At 40.2% G+C, this 23,706-nt stretch overlaps 1 protein-coding gene across 3 annotated transcripts in view; it reads left to right on the top strand.

Moving 5' to 3' along the window:
• Positions 1 to 23,706, top strand: part of LOC133659752 (CCR4-NOT transcription complex subunit 3-like) — a 39,569-nt gene that overhangs the window by 11,363 nt on the left and 4,500 nt on the right. For 2 of the 3 annotated variants that reach the window (XM_062062439.1, XM_062062438.1), the window contains exons 6-15: positions 32 to 160; positions 239 to 334; positions 5,362 to 5,581; positions 5,650 to 5,777; positions 9,497 to 9,553; positions 13,043 to 13,955; positions 14,026 to 14,131; positions 14,193 to 14,334; positions 14,527 to 14,626; positions 23,672 to 23,706. The exon at positions 23,672 to 23,706 is cut by the window's right edge and continues 161 nt beyond it. In XM_062062439.1, coding sequence (XP_061918423.1) covers positions 32 to 160; positions 239 to 334; positions 5,362 to 5,581; positions 5,650 to 5,777; positions 9,497 to 9,553; positions 13,043 to 13,955; positions 14,026 to 14,131; positions 14,193 to 14,334; positions 14,527 to 14,626; positions 23,672 to 23,706 — 1,926 coding nt within the window. The remainder of the gene's footprint in view (positions 1 to 31; positions 161 to 238; positions 335 to 5,361; positions 5,582 to 5,649; positions 5,778 to 9,496; positions 9,554 to 13,042; positions 13,956 to 14,025; positions 14,132 to 14,192; positions 14,335 to 14,526; positions 14,627 to 23,671) is intronic. The other variant, XM_062062440.1, reaches the window with a different exon arrangement.

Here is a 23,706-nt window from a genome sequence, read left to right as displayed (position 1 = left end):
CCCTAGCGTTTGACTCTTGTGTTCTGTGTAGCAAATGGAGCGCTTCAAAGTGGTGGAGCGGGAAACAAAAACGAAAGCCTACTCCAAAGAAGGCTTGGGGCTGGCTCAAAAAGTCGACCCGGCTCAGCGGGAAAAGGAGGAGACGGGCCAATGGCTGACGGTAACTCACCTTCTGTTCCCAAGGACGGAGACATTTGGACTCAGGGAAAACCTCACTGCTTGTCCTCTCCTCCCGTAGAATACCATAGACACTTTAAATATGCAGGTGGATCAGTTTGAAAGTGAGGTGGAGTCGCTTTCCGTTCAAACGCGAAAGAAGAAGGGCGATAAAGAGGTCAGTCCAGCTTTACTTTAAAGGGGAACTGCACTTTAAAAGAAAAAAAAAGAAAATGTCTATCATTCGCAAACCCTATGGAAGACAAGAGCACGTTTTTATTTTTTCTATGCATTCTAAGTCGTAAAATAAGGCAAGTAAGAGGTGGCTAACAATGCAGCTAATGGGAGTACTCTATTGCAGTGATTTTCAACCACTGTGCCGCGGGTGCCGTGAGATAGTGTCTGGTGTGCCGTGGGAAATTATGCAATTTCACCTAATTGGTCCAAAAAATATTTTTTGCAAATCAATAATCATGATAATGTGCCGTTGTCTAGTGCAGTGGTTCTTAACCTGGGTTTGATCGAACCTTGGGGTTCGGTGAGTCGGGTTCGGCGGAGGTCAAGACACACCCGACTCATCGTGTAAATAAAAACTTCTCCCTATCGCCGTATTACGGATACGGCAACAGCAGAAGTCAGACTGGTTTGCAGGTGTGTCATTTGTTGTGAGTTTATGCACTGTGTTGGTTTTATTCTTTGAACAAGGTGATGTTCATGCACGCTTCATTTTGTGCACCAGTAATAAAACATGGTTACACTTTAGTATGGGGAACATATTCACCATTAATTAGTTGCTTATTAACATGCAAATTAGTAACATATTGGCTCTTAACTAGTCATTATTAAGTACTTATTAATGCATTATTCGGCATGGCCTTATTATAACCCTAACTCTCTAACCCTAACCCTAACCAAATAACTCTAAATTAAGTCTTTGTTACTTAGAATATGTTCCCCATACTAAAGTGTTACCAAAAACATATAACTTTGTCTTGAATTTGAAAAAAAAAACTATTTTATTTTTCTCTAAAGAAGGGTTCGGTTAATGTGCATATGAAACTGGTGGGGTTCGGGTTCAAGGTTAAGAACCACTGGTCTAGTGCCTGTGCTGTGTAGAGCTTGGCAGGGTAATCTTGTAATACTCCATGTCAGTAGGTGGCAGCAGGTAGTTCATTGCTTTGTAGAAGTCAGAACGCGTCGAGGATGGTTTGTCGTGATCCCAATACGCAGAGCACAGCGGGAGACAGCGTGCAGGTAAAAAGGTATGTCACGCTTAAACCAAAAATGAACAAAAGGCAAGTCCCGCTAGGAAAAGGCACTGAAGCATAGGGATGGCTATGTAAAACAAAAGTAAAACTGAACTGGCTACAAAGTCAACAAAAACGGAATGCTGGACGACAGCAAAAACTTACAGCGTGTGGAGCAAAGACGGCGTCCACAAAGCACATCCCGTACATGACATGACAATCAACAGTGTCCCCACAAAGAAGGATAGCGTACGCACAACTTAAATAGTCTTGATTGCGAAAACAAAGCAGGTGTGGGCAATAGCACTCAAAGGAAGGTGTGAAGCTGCTACAGGAGAACACCAACAAAACAGGAAGGGTCACCAAAATAACAGCGCAAGACAGGAACTAAAGCACTACACACAGGAAACAACAACGACAAACTCAAAATAAGGCACGACAACCTGGTGGAGTTTAATTTTTAACGTTTTCTGTTGGTGGTGTGCCTCCGTATTTTTTTTATGAAAAAAAATGGGCCTTGGCTCAAAAAAGGTTGAAAAACACTGCTCTATTGCGCCCATAAACATCCAAAAAGCGCGTATTAGCGATATTCTTATAAGCGCTAACACCAAGGAACTACTTTTAGAGGCACCGTGATCACAGACTGTTTATTTACACTGCAGGCCCATCTCATGTTTTTTCAAAATCTGATTTTTTTTTTCTGACTGCTTGCACTGCAATTAAAATGTGATCTGTATCAGACTCCAGCGTAAACCCGTACAGGCCCCTACGTGGCCCCGATGTGGCCTCCACGTCAATACAGTGCACAGTTCGATAAAGTGAAAACAAAGGATTTGGTAAATGGCTGCTACAAAATAAAATAAAAGTTGTCACACCTTTAATAATGAGTGTCTTTTAAATGAAAGTAACATAGTGTATGAATGGATGTATATAGTGAAATATATTTGGGAGGGTTGTAATCTTTTATGGCTGTTAAGTAAAGGAGGCACAGACATCATCAGCGTGGATCTAGTAAGCTTTATTTTTCCAAGTCAACTTACACAACGTACGTAAGCAAAGTATCAACTTCCGTCCTTCAACAATCACTTTTTCTTTGGAATCACAATATATATTACATATTAGGGGTGTCAAATTGATCGAATTTCGATTCTTATGTGTAACGATTAATTGGTTAAAAGAAAATCAAAGCAATTTTTAAAAATATATTTTTAAAGTAATTTTTAGGGATGTCCGATAATATCGGCCTGCCGATATTATCGGCCGATAAATGCATTAAAATGTAATATCGGAAATTATCTTTATCGTTTTTTTTATTATCTGTATCTGAGTTTTTTTTGTATTTTTTTGTTTTTTTTATTAAATCAACATAAAAAACACAAGATACACTTACAATTAGTGCACCAACCCAAAAAACCTCCCTCCCCCCATTTATTTCTGTAATCAATATTCTGGTTCCTACATTATATATCAATATATATCAATACAGTCTGCAAGGGATACAGTCCGTAAGCACACATGATTGTGCGTGCTGCTGGTTCCCTAATAGTACTAACCTTTAACAGTTAATTTTACTCATTTTCATTAATTACTAGTTTCTATGTAACTGTTTTTATATTGTTTTACTTTCTTTTTTATTCAAGAAAATGTTTTTAATTTAGTTATCTTATTTTATTTTATTTTTTTAAAAAGTACCTTATCTTCACCATACATGGTTATCCAAATTAGGCATAATAATGTGTTAATTCCATGACTGCATATATCGGTTGATATTGGTTGATATCGGTATCGGTAATTAAAGAGTTGGACAATATCGGATATCGGCAAAAAGCCATTATCGGACATCCCTAGTAATTTTTTCCAAAATGTGTCTTCAGTAAATATTTGGGTATAATGTTATCAAACAAAACTAGTTTCCTTCAAAATAATATAACAATTTATCAGAGCTGTGTTATCTATTTTATGGAGGGATGTAGTTAATCATAGAACTGGCACCCAAAGTTACTTAAAAAATTTATTGATTTTGAATCGAGAATTGTTTTGATTCTGAATGGTGTGGTGGCCAAAGATTCACGGCCCCATTCCATATGTCCCTATTACTGGTGCACTGTTGACTAGTGATGCACCGGAAATGTAGCTGTTGAAAATAGACGTTGCTCACGGAAGCTGGATGTTGTGATGAAGTACCCACTTCTGCTGGCGTCTTTTCCCGGAAATCCCATACGGGTCTCATTGCCGTTTAGACTGAAGTCACATCTGAAAAGATCGGACTCGGACTACCTCCTGATGTGGCCTGAATCTGATGCGAAAAGGTCAGTCTTTAGGCACTAAGGAGCGTTTAAATTGGCCAAAAAAATGTCCAATCTGTGTCCCTTGAGGGCAAATAAATGTAATTGGGTGTGCAGTGTGAGAGAGAACTAGCTTATGCGGCTGTATTGACTGCTGCATCACCTCTGAGTCTAGATCAGTGCTTTTCAACCTTTTTTGAGCCAAGGCACATTTTTTGCGTTGAAAAAATGTTGAGGCACACCACCAGCAGAAATCATTAAAAAACGAAACTCAGTTGACAGTAAAAAGTCGTCGTCGCAATTGTTGCATATGACTTTAAACCATAACCAAGCATGCATAAATATAGCTCTTGTCTCAAAGTAGGTGTACTGTCGTGACTTATTTTCAGTTCTTTGCTGTTTTCCTGTGTGTAGTGTTTTAGTTTTTGTCTTGCGCTCCTATTTTGGTGGCTTTTTCTCTCTTTTTTTTGGTATTTTCCTGTAGCAGTTGCATGTCTTCCTTTGAGCGATATTTCCCGCATCTACTTTGTTTTAGCAATCAAGAACATTTCAGTTGTTTTTGTCCTTCTTTTTGGGGACATTGTTGATTGTCGTGTCATGTTTGGATGTGCTTTGTGGACGCCGTCTTTGCTCCACAGTAAGTCTTTGCTGTCGTCCAGCATTCTGTTTTGGTTTACTTTGTAGCCAGTTCAGTTTTAGTGTCGTTCTGCATAGCCTTCCCTAAGCTTCAATGCCTTTTCTTAGGGGCACTCACCTTTTGTTTATTTTTAGCTTAAGCATTATACACATTTTTACCTGCACGCTGCCTTCCACTCTTTCCGACATCTACAAAGCAATTAGCCACGTACTGATATGGAAGAGTATTACACAGTTACTATGCCGAGCTCTAGACAGCACCGACACTCAACAACAACACATCATTTGCAGACTATAATTACTGGTTTGCAAAAAATATTTTTAACCCAAATCGGTGAAATTAGATAATCTCCCACGGCACACCAGACTGCATCTCACGGCGCACTGGTGTGCCACGGCACAGTGGTTGAAAAACACTGGTCTAGATGATAAATCATGTCTCTGACCTGGATAGTAGAAGGTTGAGGACATAAACCCGAGACCCGGAGAGATGGCGAGAAAGACACGAAAAGACTTCTGTTACCAGAAACTTGTTTTTTTTTAACCCTTTTGTGAGGATTATGAGGAATTCTTCATCTAACCGGGAAGATATAAACATCCCATTAGTCGGCCATTGCAGTGAGAGCAGACATTGTACAGTAAGTGATTGTTTTTTTTTAAACGTTTATAGTTTGTACATCTTGTTTAGCACTTAGCAATACTGCTACATGATGCTTAGTGTTTCACTAAAGTTGGATCTGTTTAGCAACGTACGTAAATATTACATGTTATGAATGTTACTACAATGCATATATACTTAGTGTGTAAATAAAACGACGATGAAGGCTTTTGGATGTTTTTTACAGCATTTTAAAGGCGGAATGCAGTACTACAATTGGCTCCATTGTTAGCTGATATTTGCTAACAAAAAATATGTTCTTGTCTTACATAGGGATTGTGAATGATAGGCAAAATTCCGAAAAAAGTGCAGTTCCCCTTTTAAGCATGGCGCTCCACATGTTTGCACTTGAAAACTCATCCTCCTCTCCGTCACGCAGAAGCAAGATCGCATCGACGAGCTCAAGCGGCTGATCGAGAGACATCGGTTCCACATTCGCATGTTGGAGACAATTTTGCGCATGCTGGACAACGACTCTGTGCCGGTGGACGCCATTCAGAAGATCAAAGACGACGTGGAGTACTACATCGACTCTTCTCAAGACCCTGACTTCGAAGAGAACGAGTTCCTGTATGAAGAATTGGATCTGGAAGAAATACGTGAGTTGTAGCGCAGCTCTTCTTTTAGGCGCAGTGCTTAAGGAGGGTGTGCTTTGTTCCCGCTGCAGCGTTAGTGGCCACCTCTCCGTCGGGCCAAGGCAACTTGGAGGATGAAATGTATCTCCACTCCAGCAGCACTCCCACTTCAACCACCTCCTCCTCGCCCATACCTCCATCGCCGGCCATGTGCGCTGCAGTGAGTGCTTTCCTTTGTGCCTTTTTCAACGTCGATCATTGCTCGTGTTTACCGTACATACAGAAAACCTATTTCCTCAAAAGGTGGCCTGTGCATTTTTTCAAATATATTTTATCAATTCATTCATTTTCCTTTATTTAACAAGGTACTAATATGCATTACACCAGTGGTGCCCAACCACCGGGCCGCACAAGAAATTTAAAATAAAAAAATAATATAAATATATATTTTATTTTTTTATTAAATCAACATAGAAACACAATATATACATTATATATCAATATAGATCAATACGGTCTACAGGGATACAGTCCGTAAGCACACCTGATTGTATTTCTTTATGGAAAAAAAAAAACAATCAAAAAAATATTTCATTTCCTCTTCAGCATATGGCAGTGGTTCTCAAACTTTTTTTGTCATCCCCCACTTTGGACAAGGGGGAGTTTTCAAGCCCCCCATGCCCCCATCGCCCCAATAGAACGCTAATGCCAAGCTTAACATTTTCAAATTTATTGAACATCAAGTAACATCAAGTTGTATACATTCAAACTCAATAACATAAAATAACATCAAGTTCAATAATAAATAAAATAACTGTGCAGCTGTGGTATAACTTGCATCAAGTTCAATAATAAATAAAATAACTTGCATCAAGTTCAATAATAAATAAAACAAAAGTGTTATAACTTGCATCAAGTTCAATAATAAATAAAAAAAAGTGTTATAACTTGCATCAAGTTCAATAATAAATCAAATAAAAGTGTTATAACTTGCATCAAGTTCAATAATAAATCAAATAAAAGTGTTATAACTTGCATCAAGTTCAATAATAAATCAAATAACTTGCATCAAGTTTAATAATAAATAAAATAAAAGTGCCACTTTGCAATCTTTGCAAAAAAAAAAGGAGGAGCTATGCATTTGGCAAGACAGGGCAAGTGAACATGAGTTTTACAGTACTCCAGCATTAGTGGCTGCAATGAGCCTGTTTTGCACTGCACAGCTTTTCAAATCGGGGTTGCAGGCTTGACACTGCCACTCTTAAGTCATGCTCAATGACGTTCAGCTGAGACCTGTACTTCGTTTTGAGTGAAGCAACAGCTGAAAAGCCTATCTCACACAGATAAGATGTGGCAAAGGGGAGAAGAATGGACACAGCTCTCTGCCCGATGAGTGGATATTGATTAGCCTGCTACCCATCCGCACGAAAGTTTGTTCCGCTTAGCCCCGCCCCCATTAGTTACTGTTGCTATGTCTGTCAAACTTTCGCTCCTACCTAGAAATTTAAAGCCTACAGGAAAAATAAGTAATTTACATTTATTTATATAGCGGATTTCACAGACAGAATCACAAAGTGATTTACAGCGTGTGTAGAAAATGAAAGTATAGTAAAAAAAAAAAATCTAAGAATATAATTTAAAAAATAAAAAATTTAAAGTGACATTTCCTCCTGTTCCTCGCGCCCCACCTGTCATGTCTCTATTCCCCACCAGTGGGGCGCGCCCCACACTTTGAGAAACGCTGGCATATGGCAACATGACTTCTTCCAGTATTCTGATGTACTCAAACTGATCCATGATCCCTGGTATGCGATAAATAGGACCAACACCATAGTACGAGAAACATCCCCATATCATGATGCTCGCACCACTGTCTTCACTGTGTACTGGGGCTTGAATTCAGTTTTTGCAGGACGCCTGACAAACTGTCTGTGGCCCTTAGACCCAAAAAGAACAATCTTACTCTTATCAGTCCCCAAATATTACACCATTTCTTTTTTGGCCAGTCAATGTGTGCTTTGGCAAATTGTAACCCCTTCAGCACACGTCTTGTTTTTAACAATGGGACTTTGCGGGGGCTTCTTGCTGGTAGCTTGGCTTCACGTAGACGTGGTCTGATTGTTACAGTACTCACAGGTCGGATTGTTCCAGTACTCACAGGTCGGATTGTTCCAGTACTCCCAGGTCTGATTGTTCCAGTACTCACAGGTCTGATTGTTACAGTACTCACATGTCTGATTGTTCCAGTACTCACAGGTCTGATTGTTACACTACTCACAGGTCTGATTGTTACACTACTCACAGGTCTGATTGTTACACTACTCACAGGTCTGATTGTTCCAGTACTCACAGGTCTGATTGTTATAGTACTCACAGGTCTGATTGTTACAGTACTCACAGGTCTGATTGTTCCACTACTCACAGGTCTGATTGTTCCAGTACTCACAGGTCTGATTGTTACAGTACTCACAGGTCTGATTGTTACAGTACTCACAGGTCTGATTGTTATAGTACTCACAGGTCTGATTGTTCCAGTACTCACAGGTCTGATTGTTCCAGTACTCACAGGTCTGATTGTTACAGTACTCACAGGTCTGATTGTTACAGTACTCACAGGCCACCTTAGATCTTCTTTCATCCTCCTGGAGCTGATCATTGGCTGAGCCTTTGCCATTTTGGTTATTCTCCCATCCATTCCAATAGTCCTTTTTCTTTTTCTTCCTCGCCTTTTTGGTTTTGGCTGCCATTTTAAAGCGTTTGATATCATTTTAGCTGAACAGCCTATAATTTTCTGCACTTCTTTATAGGTTTTCCCCTCTTTTATTAAATTCTTAATCCAAGAACGCTCTTCTTCTGAACAGTGTCTTCAATGACCCATTTTACTCTGTTTTCCAAGGACAAATGCACAGCCAGCATATGCAGCGTCAGTTGCCTTGATCCTTAAATAAGGGCCACATGTTTAACACCTTTTTTTTCCACATAATCAATGACCTCACTAATTGAACTACGCACTGCTATTTCTTTGAACATGCCCCTTTCAGTAAATGATTGTTTCACAGAATCAGCGTCATGCCTGTTGGGTCTGTTGGTTTTCTATACCTTTACTAAACATTCTAGAAACTTACTTGCAGTGTAGAAGTTGAAATTCTAACAAAAACAGTGATTTATCTTGCTAGTGATGTGGGACTGCTATTATTTTGAACACAACTGTATATTAACATTGTACAAACATTGCTTGGAATGATGAATGAAGATTTCATACACGTAGAAACGCTATGGGTGGTTTTACCTCTGGTTCAAGACAGGAAGTACATTTTCAACCCGCCACCCATGCAGTGAGCGAACTCGTCCACAACTTTGGGTCATGGCACCAACAATAACACACCATTTGTTGTGTCTCCTCTTGTGTTTAATTAAAACTATTTGCATTATGGCCGCCAGCGAAGAGAAAACCAATAAATTAGCTGCACCGTTTGATAAGCCGCAGGGTTCAGAGCGTAGGAAATAGCTAGCGGCTTATATTGTGCAATTTGCAATACTTGAAATACATTTTTTAGTCCCTTAGTTTTGCAGAGTGCCAACTTCGTTCCAGGGTCTTTCAGCTGTAGCGCTTATGCTGACAGGCTATTCAGATGCTTGATTTTCAAAATAAAGCATAAAGAAAAATTATTATATTTGAGATGTTTTGCAAACTAATTACAGCCAATAGTGTGCAAATATTAGACAATTTACAGTATATCCTTTCTTACAATATATTAAATTTTTTAAAATGTTTTTATTGTCGTGGCGGTGCACCACAAACAATTACACCACGAGACAGCCGCTACTCTCTGCAGTTTAGTACAAAGTGGAGGAAAGAACTTGTGTGATGCACGTGTTCTGAGTCCAACCTCCCACAAGCCCACTTGTGTGGTAATCCTCCTCCTGTGTCTCCTGTAGGACAACTCCGAGGACGATAAGAAAAGGGGACGGTCGACAGACAGCGAAGTTAGCCAGGTGAGATCTTTTTATCCTGTGTGGCAACTTGCTTTCTGTCACCTTCTGCATACCTGGTCTCTTTCTTCACATGTTTACTACCACCTTGTTAACGACCACCTTGTGTACGACCACCTTGTGTACGACCACCTTGTGTACTACTTACTACCTCGTTAACTACTGCCTTGTTTATTATTACCTAGTTTGTTACTATTATTATTGCCATGTTTATTACTACCTTGTTTATTATTACCTTATTTAAGAGTTCCTTGTTATTACCTTGTTAACGACCACCGTGTGTACTACTTACTACCTCATTAACTACTGCCTTGTTTATTATTACCTAGTTTGTTACTATTATTACTGCCATGTTTATTATTACCTTATTTAAGAGTACCTTGTTTTTACCTTGTTTACGACCACCTTGTGTACTACTTACTACCTCGTTAGCTACTGCCTTGTTTATTATTACCTAGTTTGTTACTATTATTACTGCCATGTTTATTATTACCTTATTTAAGAGTACCTTGTTAACGACCACCTTGTTAACGACTACCTTGTTTACGACCACCTTGTGTACTACTTACTACCTTGTTAACTACTGCCTTGTTTATTATTACCTAGTTTGTTACTATTATTACTTCCATGTTTATTATTACCTTCTTTAAGAGTACCTTGTTATTACCTTGTGTACGACCACCTTGTGTACGACCACCTTGTGTACGACCACCTTTTTTATGACCACCTTGTGTACCACTTACTACCTCGTTAAATACTGTCTTGTTTATTATTGCCTAGTTTGTTACTATTATCACTGCCATGTTTATTATTACCTTATTTAAGAGTACCTTGTTAACGACCACCTTGTTAACGACCACCTTTTTTATGACCACCTTGTGTACCACTTACTACCTCGTTAACTACTGCCTTGTTTATTATTACCTAGTTTGTTACTATTATTACTGCCATGTTTATTATTACCTTATTTAAGAGTACCTTGTTAACGGCCACCTTGTTAACGACTACCTTGTTTACGACCACCTTGTGTACCACTTACTACCTCGTTAGCTACTGCCTTGTTTATTATTACCTAGTTTGTTACTATTATTACTGCCATGTTTATTATTACCTTATTTAAGAGTACCTTGTTAACGACCACCTTGTTAACGACTACCTTGTTTACGACCACCTTGTGTACTACTTACTACCTTGTTAACTACTGCCTTGTTTATTATTACCTAGTTTGTTACTATTATTACTGCCATGTTTATTATTACCTTATTTAAGAGTACCTTGTTATTACCTTGTGTACGACCACCTTGTGTATGACCACCTTGTGTACGACCACCTTGTGTACGACCACCTTTTTTATGACCACCTTGTGTACCACTTACTACCTCGTTAAATACTGCCTTGTTTGTTATTGCCTAGTTTGTTACTATTATCACTGCCATGTTTATTATTACCTTCTTTAAGAGTACCTTGTTATTACCTTGTGTACGACCACCTTGTGTATGACCACCTTGTGTACGACCACCTTGTGTACGACCACCTTTTTTATGACCACCTTGTGTACCACTTACTACCTCGTTAAATACTGCCTTGTTTATTATTGCCTAGTTTGTTACTATTATCACTGCCATGTTTATTATTACCTTATTTAAGAGTACCTTGTTAACGACCACCTTGTTAACGACCACCTTTTTTATGACCACCTTGTGTACCACTTACTACCTCGTTAACTACTGCCTTGTTTATTATTACCTAGTTTGTTACTATTATTACTGCCATGTTTATTATTACCTTATTTAAGAGTACCTTGTTAACGACCACCTTGTTAACGACTACCTTGTTTACGACCACCTTGTGTACTACTTACTACCTTGTTAACTACTGCCTTGTTTATTATTACCTAGTTTGTTACTATTATTACTGCCATGTTTATTATTACCTTATTTAAGAGTACCGTGTTATTATCTTGTGTACGACCACCTTGTGTATGACCACCTTGTGTACGACCACCTTGTGTACTACTTACTACCTTGTTAACTACTGCCTTGTTTATTATTACCTAGTTTGTTACTATTATTACTGCCATGTTTATTATTACCTTATTTAAGAGTACCTTGTTATCGACCACCTTGTTAACGACCACCTTATTTGCGACCACCTTGTGTACTACTTACTACCTCGTTAACTACTGCCTTGTTTACTACTGCCCTGTTTATTATTACCTACTTTATTACTACTATTACTGCCATGTTTATTACTACCTTGTTTGCTATTACATTATTTACGAGTACTTTGTTATTACATTGTTTACTACTACCTCTCTTTCTGGCCCCACTATGGACTGGACTCTCACACTATTATTACTCCACGTCCATTGCACAGGTCGCCCAGCGGGGGTCCCCATATCTGTGGTCCCCTCAGTTTCTCATTGTCATCCCATTGGATTTAGTTTTTTCTTGCCCTGATGTAGGATCTGAGCCGAGGATGTCGTTGTGGCTTGTGCAGCCCTTTGAGACACTCGTGATTTAGGGCTATATAAGTAAACTTTGATTGATTGATACCTTGTTTATTATTACCTTATTAATTATTACCTTGTTTACTACTACAGTGAAATCTCAATTTACAATCGCCTCTATTTGCGACCTTTACGAACGTTTACATTGCGCAATGATGCCTCTTGTGTGCAAACAATGCATTCATTCATTTGTTTTGCATGCCGCTTGAAGCTAGCAGTGGCTGACATTGTGATGACATCACTTCCTGTACACATGGGCACGGCCCTTTCGAAGAGCCTCGACGGTGAGCGGCACTTCTGACGTGCACGATTAGATTCGAGTTTTTGGGTAACGATTCAATTCAGAATCGATTTTCGAATCAAAACGATTCTTGATTCAAAATCTATACTTTAATAACGTTGGGTGCCAGTTTTATGATTAACTACATTCCTCCATAACATAGATACACAACTCTGAGCAATTTCTTTATTACTTGAAAGAAAAGTGTTTTTCTTGAATAAAATGCTTCCCGTAAAGTCAAATACAAATAAGGCAACAAGAGAAGTAGCCAGCATTTCTCTTTTCTCAAGTAAATATGTACAGCAGATATAGATCATCTACATCTACTATATGATTTGTTTGAGTGGCTGGACAGGACTGATAACGAAAATTAAAAAAAAGATTTTTGATTAAAAAAAAATGAATCTATTAACAATCTTTACGCGATTCATTCGAATATCGATTTCTTTTGACACCCCTAATTATAGTGTCTTCAAAGTGTGCAGTTTTTTTTTACTAAAATAGGGACTTTTGTGGAGGCTAGAACCAATTATTCATGTTTACATTGATTCTTAGGGGGAACTTGGCTTCACTATACAAACTTGTTGGTTTACCTACCATGTTCCAGAACCAATTAGTTGGTAAATGGAGGTTCCACTGTGCCTTGTTTACTGCTGCCTTGTTGTTTCTCACATGCTGATATCTGCTGTCTCTTTCTTTCTAGTCGCCTGTTAAAAACGGCCCCCCATCCCTGCTCTCCTCTTTCTCATCTTCCTCCACCTCCGGCTCCTCCTCCTCCTCCTCATCGCTGGTGTCCATGGCGAGCGTGGTGGGAGGCGTGCCTGTGGTGCCGGCGAGCAGTGGCCTAATCGGGAGCTTCAGCAGTGCCGTGCAGCAGCATCAGCATCCGCCCGCAGCGCAGCAGCAAGTGCAGCAGCACCAAGCTCTGCCACAGAACCACTCGCAGCAGCAGCAACCCCCCCTCTGCAAACCCTCAGCACCCTCAAACAGCGCCCCCAGTCCGCCCAGCAACCTGTTACTCCCGGCACCCAGCGCCCCGTCTCTGCCCGCGCCCACCACGCCCATTTCTTCAGCTGCCAATTCACTGTCTCAACCCACGTCTGCGTCCAGCAGTTTGGGACTCGGGCTATGCTTGAGCTTAGGCAAAGGCGGCCTCACGGGGACCAGCAGTGCCAACCAGGCGGGTTTAGGACTGGGCGGCCACACCACTACACTGAGCTCCATGGCGGGGCTCATTTCGGGGTCCACGGCCACCCCTTACGCACAAGCGGCGGCATCGAGCGGCTTGGGTATGAGCAGCAGCACGCCGTGCAGCCTTTCAGCAGAGAGCAGCGCCTCCGTCAGCTCGTCCGGCTCCAGTGGAGTCACCAGCAACGGGGCGGCGACAGGACTCGGCCTGCTGGGCTCCAGCCCGGCCCACGGCTCGCTGAGCGGGAGTATTCTGAGTTTGGTTTCCGGACAAAATGCTTCCCCCGCCACCTCTCAGGGGCCCCAGAGTTCCGTCTGCGCTTCCTCCAGCGTGGTCGGTCTGATGGGAGGCGGTGTCGGGATGGTCGGAGGCGTGAGCGCCGCGCCTCCCAGACCTCCTAGTGGACTCAAGCAAAATGGAAGCACAAGTATGTCAACCTTTCCGCTTAGTGACTGTCATGGAAGTCTTGTGTCCGAATGTTGCACTTCAACCCTCAGGTTACAGCGCTGTGGTGGCAGAAAGCTCCGCAGAATCAGCTCTCAGCACGCCAAGCCAGTCTCAGAGCAGCCAGCCCTCGTCTCTCAGCTCCTCCACCAGTCAGCCGTAAGTTTGTCCTTCTCTGCGCTTCCAACCAGGGGAAAACATGCGCTTTCTTCCCATGCAGGTTAGACAACGGCCCCACTTTAATCAGCTCCATCACTTTACCCCCCAGCTCCCCGTCACCTTCCTTCTCCGACAGCACGCCTGGCGGGGGGAACCTCCTCAACGGGCCCCACTCCTACACGCAGGCCTCAGACTGCCTCAAGGTAGAAATTCTTTCCACGGTTTACCGTTTTGTTGAGGCAGAGACGCTGCTACGTTGGAGAATCGGCCGTGTGTGTGATTGGAGATCACAATCTTTTAGTGATTAATCGTGCAACCCTACTTCTATGGTTGTCATCACGCATCAAAAGTCAGTAACAAAGCTTCTCACCTCTGCTCTCCTGTTCCCTCTCCAGGCTCCAGAACCCCTCATTTCCTTGAAGGCAATGGCAGAGCGGGCGGCGCTGGGCTCAGGCCTGGATGGAGAGATTCCCAACCTGCACCTAACAGAGCGAGGTGGGAACACTGCTTCACCCTCAAAACTCTCTTCATGTTGTGCTTCGTTCTCCTTTGTTTTCATGTTGGTTGGCTTGTCGGGTGTTGGCCCGGACCTGCCCTGGCGCTCTGCCGCACCGTGCTTCGCGCCCGGTGTCGTGCTATCGTCTGGGTGCGGTCTTGTCAGGGGTTGTCCCTGGGGGGGGCGGCCAGACCTGGGAGTGAAGTGATCAGCTGGTTCTCGGTGGACAGTGGGTTCCAGGGCTGAATCGCTGCCCCACCGGCCGGTGTATGGATTTCTTTATATACCGTATTTTCCGGACCATAGGGCGCACCGGGTTATAAGGCGCACTGCCAACGAACGGTGTATTTTTGATCTTTTTTCATATATTGGGCGCACCTGACTATAAGGCGCATCAAAGGAGTAATTTATTTATTTTTTGTAAATGTAAAAGACTTCCTTGTGGTCTACATAACATGTAATGGTGGTTCTTTGGTCAAAATGTTGCGTAGATGTTGTACACATCATCTTCAAGACGCTTTCTGACAGTTGCTTCAGGATACGCCGTTTTGTGGGCGGTCTTATTTACGTGGCTCACCTTCGACAGCGTCTTCTCCCCGGCATCTTTGTTGTAGCGGTGTAGCGTGCAAGGACGGGAGTGGAAAAAGTGTCAAAAGATGGAGCTAACTGTTTTAATGACATTCAGACTTTACTTCAATCTATAACGGAGCAGCATCTCCTCATCCGGAAACAACCCCGCCGGAAATGTGTCCCGTGAAAAACCGTCCGACCGGAACTCTCTAATAACTAAAGTTCCTTGGGTGAATAATGGAAACTCACTACGCCGGTATGTTTTAGCGCTTTCATGGCGAGTTTACTGACAGATATAAGTAAGAACTTTACACTACTTTACATTAGAAATGGCACTAAAACATTTACTACTAAAACATTTTGATTGATTTTTGAGCGGCGTGTGTAATGTTGTATATTTTCAATGGGACATTTAAAATGTTGGTGTTGTTTACTTGAGACTTATCTCATGTTTGACTGCCATCTACTGGTCACACTTATCATTACACCATGTACCAAATGAAATAGTGTAGCGTCCCGGAAGAGTTGGTACTGCAGGGAATTCTGGGTATTGGGTCTGTTGCGTTTATGTTGTGTTGTGGTGCAAATATTCTCCCGAAATGTGTTAGTCATTGTTGTTTAGTGTGGTTTCACAATATGGCACATATTTATGACAGTGTTGGCGTTGTTTATACGGCCACCCTTAGTGTGACATGTATGGCTTCATTCACTTGTATATGGGGCGTTCAGAATTGACATCATTTCGAATCGGCTGTAGTCATACAGAGTGACAGCTTTATATATTATATATGACCGCTTCATCTGAAGACTATTTTCACCCCGATCATCGCTACAAAAGCATTGAGGTGGGTAACTGTTAGCATGTACCAAGCTATGACTCTAAGGTGTATGGCGATAAAATTGGAGGTGCGCGTAGTCGTAGGTGCGCGTGAACGTAAATGTGTGGGACAGCGTGGCGAAGTTGGTAGAGTGGCCGTGCCAGCAATCGGAGGGTTGCTGGTTACTGGGGTTCAATCCCCGCCTTCTGCCATCCTAGTCACGTCTGTTGTGTCGTTGGGCAAGACACTTCACCCTTTGCCCCTGATGGCTGCTGGTTAGCGCCTTGCATGGCAGCTCCCGCCATCAGTGTGTGAATGTATGGGTGAATGTGGAAATACTGTCAAAGCGCTTTGAGTACCTTGAAGGTAGAAAAGCGCTATACAAGTATAACCCAATTATAATTTATCATTTTATTTATCATAGATGTGTGTAAACATTAGGGGTGTAACGGTACACAAAAATTTCGGTTCGGTACGTACCTCGGTTTTCGAGGTCACGGTTCGGTTCATTTTCGGTACAGTAAGAAAACAACAAAATATACATTTTTGGGTTATTTATTCACCAAATTTGTAAACAATGGCATAACATACATATACACTAGGGGTGTGGGAAAAAATCGATTCGAATTTGAATCGCGATTCTCACGTTGTGCCATTCAGAATCGATTCTCATTTTTTAAAAATCGATTTTTTTAAATTGTATTTTATTTATTTATTTTAATTTTATTTTTATTTATTTTATTTTTTAAATTAATCAATCCAACAATACAATACACAGCAACACCACAACAATGCCATCTGATTCCAAAAGCAAACCCGACCCAGCATCACTCAGAACTGCAATAAACAGAGCAATTGAGAGGAGACACAAACACGACACAGAACAAACCAAAAGTAGTGAAACAAACAACAAGTATCAATATTAGTTACAATTTCAACATAGCAGTGATTAAAAATCCCTCATTGACATTATCATTAGACATTTATAAAAAAAAAGAACAATAGTGTCACAGTGGCTTACACTTGCATCACATCTCATAAGCTTGACAACACACTGTGTCCAATATTTTCACAAAGATAAAATAAGTCATATTTTTGGTTCATTTAATAGTTAAAACAAATTTACATTATTACAATCAGTTGATAAAACATTGTCCTTTACAATTATAAAAGCTTTTTACAAAAATATACTACTCTGCTTGCATGTCAGCAGACTGGGGTAGATCCTGCTGAAATCTATGTATTGAATGAATAGACAATCCTTTTGAATCGGGAAAATATCCTTTTTGAATCGAGAATCGTGTTGAATTGAAAAAAAAAAAAAGATTTTGAATTGAATCGTGACCCCAAGAATCGATTTTGAATCGAATCGTGGGACACCCAAAGATTCACAGCCCTAATATACACACAGGGTCCATTGCCAGAGTTAATGTGGTCAACATATATAAAATAACAACTAAATAAGATAAGGCTCAGAATGGTTTCTTAACAAAACTTTTCTACATTTAAAGTGCTTTTTTTGAATGATTGATTGAGACTTTTATTAGTAGATTGCACAGTACAGTACATATTCCGTACAATTGACCACTAAATGGTAACACCCCAATAAGTTTTTCAACTTGTTTAAGTCGGGTCCACGTTAATCAACATTAAACTGCCTCAAATTGTTGCTCAGATTAAATAAAATGACAAAACTTTTCTTCTACATATAATAAGTGCAACATTAAACAGTTTCAAGTCAACTCAGCCTCAGATTAACTTTTCTTCCCCCCCCCCAGCCTGGCTAACTTGGCAGTAAGAGGTGGGAACTGTTTGCTCGTCTTTATCTTTGTTGAAGCGATGTTCACTTGGGGGTGGTGCCGCTTCAAATGGGTTAGCATGTTTGACGTGTTGGCAGAAGCATGCCTTACCGCTGCTGAACAATGTCGGCAAACCTCCGTCCTCCATTGTTGTATCGCACCGCGCAGCCAAAGTGTTCCCAAACGGGAGATCTTAACCAGGCAGGAGGGTCTTTCAGCTCTGGCTTTTACATGTTGGCCTAGCCCGGTCGCTCCTAGCATGCCGTGTGTTGTGCCTCAGTGTGCTTTGTTTACACAACGTACTTAATATGTCCGTGTGGAAACTCGCTGGTACACCTTCGAACTGAACCGGAACCCCCGTACCGAAACGGTTCGATACAAATACACGTACCGTTACACCCCTAGTAAACATAGATGTGTAAATAGTGATGTATAAAATAGATGTGTGTAAATATGGAAGTGTATATTATACATGTGTATAAATATTGTTGAAATAAAGATGTGAAAATATAGATGTATAACATAGGTGTATAAAATACAGATGTGTAAATATACAGTATGTATAGATGTGTAAATATTAAGGCTGTCAAACGATTAAAAAATGTAATCGCGATTAAAAAAAAAAGTATCAATTAATTGCATTTTCTTCATAGTTAACTCAAAATTATTTGCAGAAAAATATAATTTTTTGTCATTAATAAGTGTACCCTAGACAGATAATTTTTAATACCATAACTGGACAATTAATTTGATTTAATGACATGTTTTTAAACATTATGCTTTTTGAAACAGCTTAACTCAAAAAGGAAATAACCAGTTTTTTAAAGATAATTTTAAAAATGACCTGCAGTGCGTTGGTGTCTTGCCAGAGTTTGTAGTTTGTAGGACTACACAATTTGTATTCTTGCTTTAAGAGCACTTGCATTTAGAGGAGAGGAGTTACACTTCCGTGTTTAGAAAGCAGTTTCACACATTAATAACACAAAATGTGGATTGTTACGATCACGCTTTGACTGTCAATATTGTCAGATTTTTTTCTACCTGAATAAATGTTTCTGATGTTCTGTACTTTACAGGTTGTACAAGTTAATGGCATTCATATTTCTGCATTTGAACCTTCTCTACCTATTTATGAATGATAGTGATGGTCCTATTGTGTAGTGAAGTGTAATTACAGGATGTGGGCTGCAGAGGGCAGTGGCAGGCATGCCTGCAGCATTAAAGCTAGTCTCAGTGATAGCGAAGAAGAAGAGGAGATTGTTCAAAGACAATCTTCTTCCTTCATGTCGCCGCTGCCATGACAACACACTTCAGTTCAACACAGCATGATGGAATTGTAAGACGGAAGGCAGTGTACACCCTGGACAAACTGTCACCCAGAAAATATATTTGAACATCAACTAGTGAGGTATTTACTTCTATTGTTACCTTTTCTAAGAAACAGCATGTTCCAAATGGATACAAAACATATCCACTGTGGAGGACACTGCTTCTCATAAAGTCAAAGTTGAAAGACAAAGTAAACATGACTACATCATTGTTACACTGCATGTGTACTTTGTCACTTCATAGGCACGCAACTGTTGTCTTTTTTAGATTTGCTTGAAACTGGGTAAATGAAAGTATTCCTAGCGAGGGACTTGTTCCACATTTGGTAAGTGACAGTAGGTCTGGGCTGTGTCCGAGCGTGCTCTAGCGTAGTTAGTCGAGTGTGACTCAAACAGTAATCTATGTTGCTAGGTTACTAGTATGGTCATGAATTAGAGTTGGATCACGGTGATCAGCTGTAAGCATATTTCCTCCCATCAAGCATGGCGACAATGTCTGTTAGAGGTTACAAAGCAACGCTACTCGGTATAATCCTGCACTGGACAATCCGCTTTAATCATTTTTAAAAAGTGATATTGAGGTCATATGGTATGAAAAAATAAATCGTGATAATTTTTTCTGCCATATTGTCCAGGCCTATGTTCCAGTCGTTTTCCAAAATGGAATAATTTCATTTTTGTCCGCAAATACTAAGACACAATGCCCTATAATGCAGGGGTGTCAAACTCATTTTAGATGGGGGGCCACATGGAGAAAAATCACAGCACGATAACTTATAAATAAAGACAATTTCAGATTGTTTTCTTTGTTTAAAAATAGAACAAGCACATTCTGAATTTGTACAAATCATAATGTTTTTTGTTTTTTTTACAATTACCTGTTGTGGTTAATAATATGTATGCTTTATTTGTCGTTATTTATATTTTCTAAATAAATTATGTGATAATGTTCATCGGTCAACTCATTAGTGTTTATTTTCAATCCATCAAGATTATAAATTATATCAAAATCAAATTACAGAATGTTATTTTTGTAGTTTGATCATTTTTCTCGACTGATGTACTAAAATGTGGTTTATTTTGTACACATCCATCCATCCATTTTCTACCGCTTATTCCCTTTTTACCCATGTAGCATCAATCCAGTGCGACATCCAGTGGACACATTCAGAACAGTTGTTGCTTTCATTAAAAGATTTCAGGTTAATTTTTATACTTGGCAAACTCAATCCCGCGGGCCGGATAAAACCTGTTGACGGGCCTGACCCGGCCCCCGGGCCGTACGTTTGACACCCCTGCTATAATGACAAGTGAATACTTTCCCGGTGCACTGTTCCTGCACTATTACAAATTCATGTTTGTAGTAATAAATATGATTAGCATTATGTTGGTCTTCAATTACAGTAAGCGTGTTTATCCTAAACATGGCTGCCACTTCATTTTACACACTAGGACTTTTATTTTGGGACATATAACTCAATAATATCGCACGGTGGCTTTAATACCGTGATAATATGGTAGGGTGAGATTTTGATACGGACACATCCCTCATGAATATAGAGGTGTTGTTGTGTAAAATGGGTTACAGCCAATCCAATCCACTTTTATTGCAATAGCACATTTCAATAAACATTTGTATGGATGTGCTCATTCATCCAGGTCATTGTATTTATTTCTCATGTTCTCTCTTTGTAGCTTTGATGTGAACTACCAAGCTGCATGGCTCTAAAAATAGCTAAGATGCAGGAGAAGCGACGCGTTAAAGTAGCTGCCAAGCTAGCGGAAAATGTAGTTCAGCTACGTTGCTTAGACTTCCTTTATTGTCATTCAAATGTCAACTTTACAGTAGAGATAAGTACTGTCATGATCCGCTGCCCGGATCATGTTTGTTTAGTTTTCCATTGCCCTCACTTCCTGTTTTGAGCACCCCTGGGGTTTTGTTTTAGTTGCCATGGGTACTGATTGTTTTCACCTGCCTCTGATTAGTGTTGGGGACGCTCACCTGCTCCCAGGCACTAATCAGAGAGCTACTTATTCCCGCTGTTGGCCACACAGTCTGGCTTCATGCAACAGTTACCTTGTAATACCTTAGACCAGGGGTCACCAACGCGGTGCCCGCGGGCACCAGGTAGCCCGTAAGGACCAGATGAGTAGCCCGCTTGCCTGTTCTAAAAATAGCTCAAATAGCAGCACTTACCAGTGAAGTGCCTCTATATTTTAAATTGTATTTATTTACTAGCAAGCTGGTCTTGCTTTGCCCGACATTTTTAATTCTAAGAGAAACAAAACTCAAATAGAATTTGAAAATCCAAGAAAATATTTTAAAGACTTGGTCTTCACTTGTTTAAATAAATTCATTATTTGTTTTACTTTGCTTCTTATAACTTTCAGAAAGACAATTTTAGAGAAAAAATACAACCTTAAAAAAGATTTTAGGATTTTTAAACACATATACCTTTTTACCTTTTAAATTCCTTCCTCTTCTTTCCTGACAATTTAAATCAGTGTTCGAGTAAATTTATTTTTTTTATTGTAAAGAATAATAAATACATTTTAATTTAATTCTTCATTTTAGCTTCTGTTTTTTCGACGAAGAATATTTGTGAAATATTTCTTCAAACTTATTATGATTAAAATTCAAAAAAATTATTCTGGCAAATCTAGAAAATCTGTAGAATCAAATTTAAATCTTATTTCAAAGTCTTTTGAATTTCTTTTAAAATTTTTGTTCTGGAAAATCTAGAAGAAATAATGATTTGTCTTTGTTAGAAATATAGCTTGGTCCAATTTGTTATATATTCTAACAAAGTGCAGATTGGATTTTAACCTATTTAAAACATGTCAAAAAAATTGTCAAATTAATCTTAATCAGGAAAAATTACTAATGATGTTCCATAAATTTTTTTATTTATTTTTTTCAAAAAGATTCGAATTAGCTAGTTTCTCTCTTCTTTTTTTCGGTTGAATTTTAAAGAGTCGAAATTGAAGATAAACTATGTTTCAAAATTTAATTGTCATTTTTTTTCGTGTTTTCTCCTCTTTTAAACCGTTCAATTATGTGTAAATATCATTAATTATTAATAATAACATAGAGTTAAAGGTAAATTGAGCAAATTGGCTATTTCTGGCAATTTATTTAAGTGTGTATCAAACTGGTAGCCCTTCGCATTAATCAGTACCCAAGAAGTAGCTCTTGGTTTCAAAAAGGTTGGTGACCCCTGCCTTAGACTTACACATTCAAATGTGAACTTTACAGTACAGATAAGAAGGTTGCATTAGCTCATGGTAGTGCAGGATAAAAGAGTAATACGGTGCAGATATAAATAAGTAGATTACTGTACATATAAATATATTGCACTTTTTGCATAGGCATCCACGTTTATGGATGTATGTTATATTGTCTTTATATTCCAGCCACTTAATCCATTTTTGGGGGGGAATTGAGGGGATTATTATGATGCGTTCAAGAGTCTCACGGCCCGAGGGAAGAAGCTGTTACAGAACCTGGAGGTTCTACAACGGAGGCTGCGGAACCTCTTTCTAGAGTCCAGCAGTGAAAATAGTCCTTGGTGGGAGTGGGAGGAGTCTCTGCAGTTTTTCTGAGCCCTGGTCAGGCAGCGGCTGTTTGCCATCTCCTTACCTTTTTATTACCTTTTTGATTCCTGTGCTAAGTTTTGCGTAAGTTTTAGGGACGAGGTGGCGCGGTTGGACCAGGAACCCTCAGGTTCCTGGTCCACCTTCTACCAACTTCGTCACGTCCGTTGTGTCCTTGAGCAAGACACTTCACCCTTGCTCCTGATTGGTGGTGGTTAGGGCCTTGCATGGCAGCTCCCGCCATCAGTGTGTGAATGTGTGTGTGAATGTGGAAATAGTGTCAAAGCGCTTTTGAGTACCTTGAAGGTAGAAAAGCGCTATACAAGTATAACCCATTTATCTTTTGTGTGTACCCCGTGGGATTTATGAGGAATAAATCATTTTCCTTACCTGCACTTTGCCCCCCGGAGTTTCCGTCTGCATCCTGGGAGAACAACCCACGTAGTAATATTAAGTTAAAGTTAAAGTACCCATGGTTGTCACATGGTTGGCGAAATTATTCTCTGCATTTGATCACCCCTGAGAGGTGAGGTGAGCAGTGAGCAGCAGCGGTGACCGCGCCCGGGAATCATTTTGGGTGATTTAACCCCCAATTCCAACCCTTGATGCCGAGTGCCAAGCATGGAGGTAATGGCTCCCATTTTTATAGTCTATGGTATGACTCGGCCGGGGTTTGAACTCACGACCTACCTACCACTAGGCCACTGAGTAGGTATGCGTTGTAGTTGAGCTACGTAGCTTAGCTACATGTAGCTCGCTACTGCCACCAACCATGCTTTTATAGAAGTGCTCATATATCCGTCAATCCAAGTTGATATGAAATATTTGATAGCTACCCTAACTACCAGAGCTGAACTAGGTCTCTACGTCCAGCACTGGTAGACGGCCACCATGTACTCCACCTAGTGAAATGACAGTTTCTGGTCTCTCCGCAGACATCTTCTCGTCGTCGTCGGCGCCCGGCACCCCC

This window comes from Entelurus aequoreus, linkage group LG11, assembly GCF_033978785.1.
Source record: "Entelurus aequoreus isolate RoL-2023_Sb linkage group LG11, RoL_Eaeq_v1.1, whole genome shotgun sequence".
NCBI classification, from domain to species: Eukaryota; Metazoa; Chordata; class Actinopteri; order Syngnathiformes; family Syngnathidae; genus Entelurus; species Entelurus aequoreus.
Note: the sequence above shows the minus strand (reverse complement) of the source record. Positions and strands in the feature narration are given on the sequence as shown.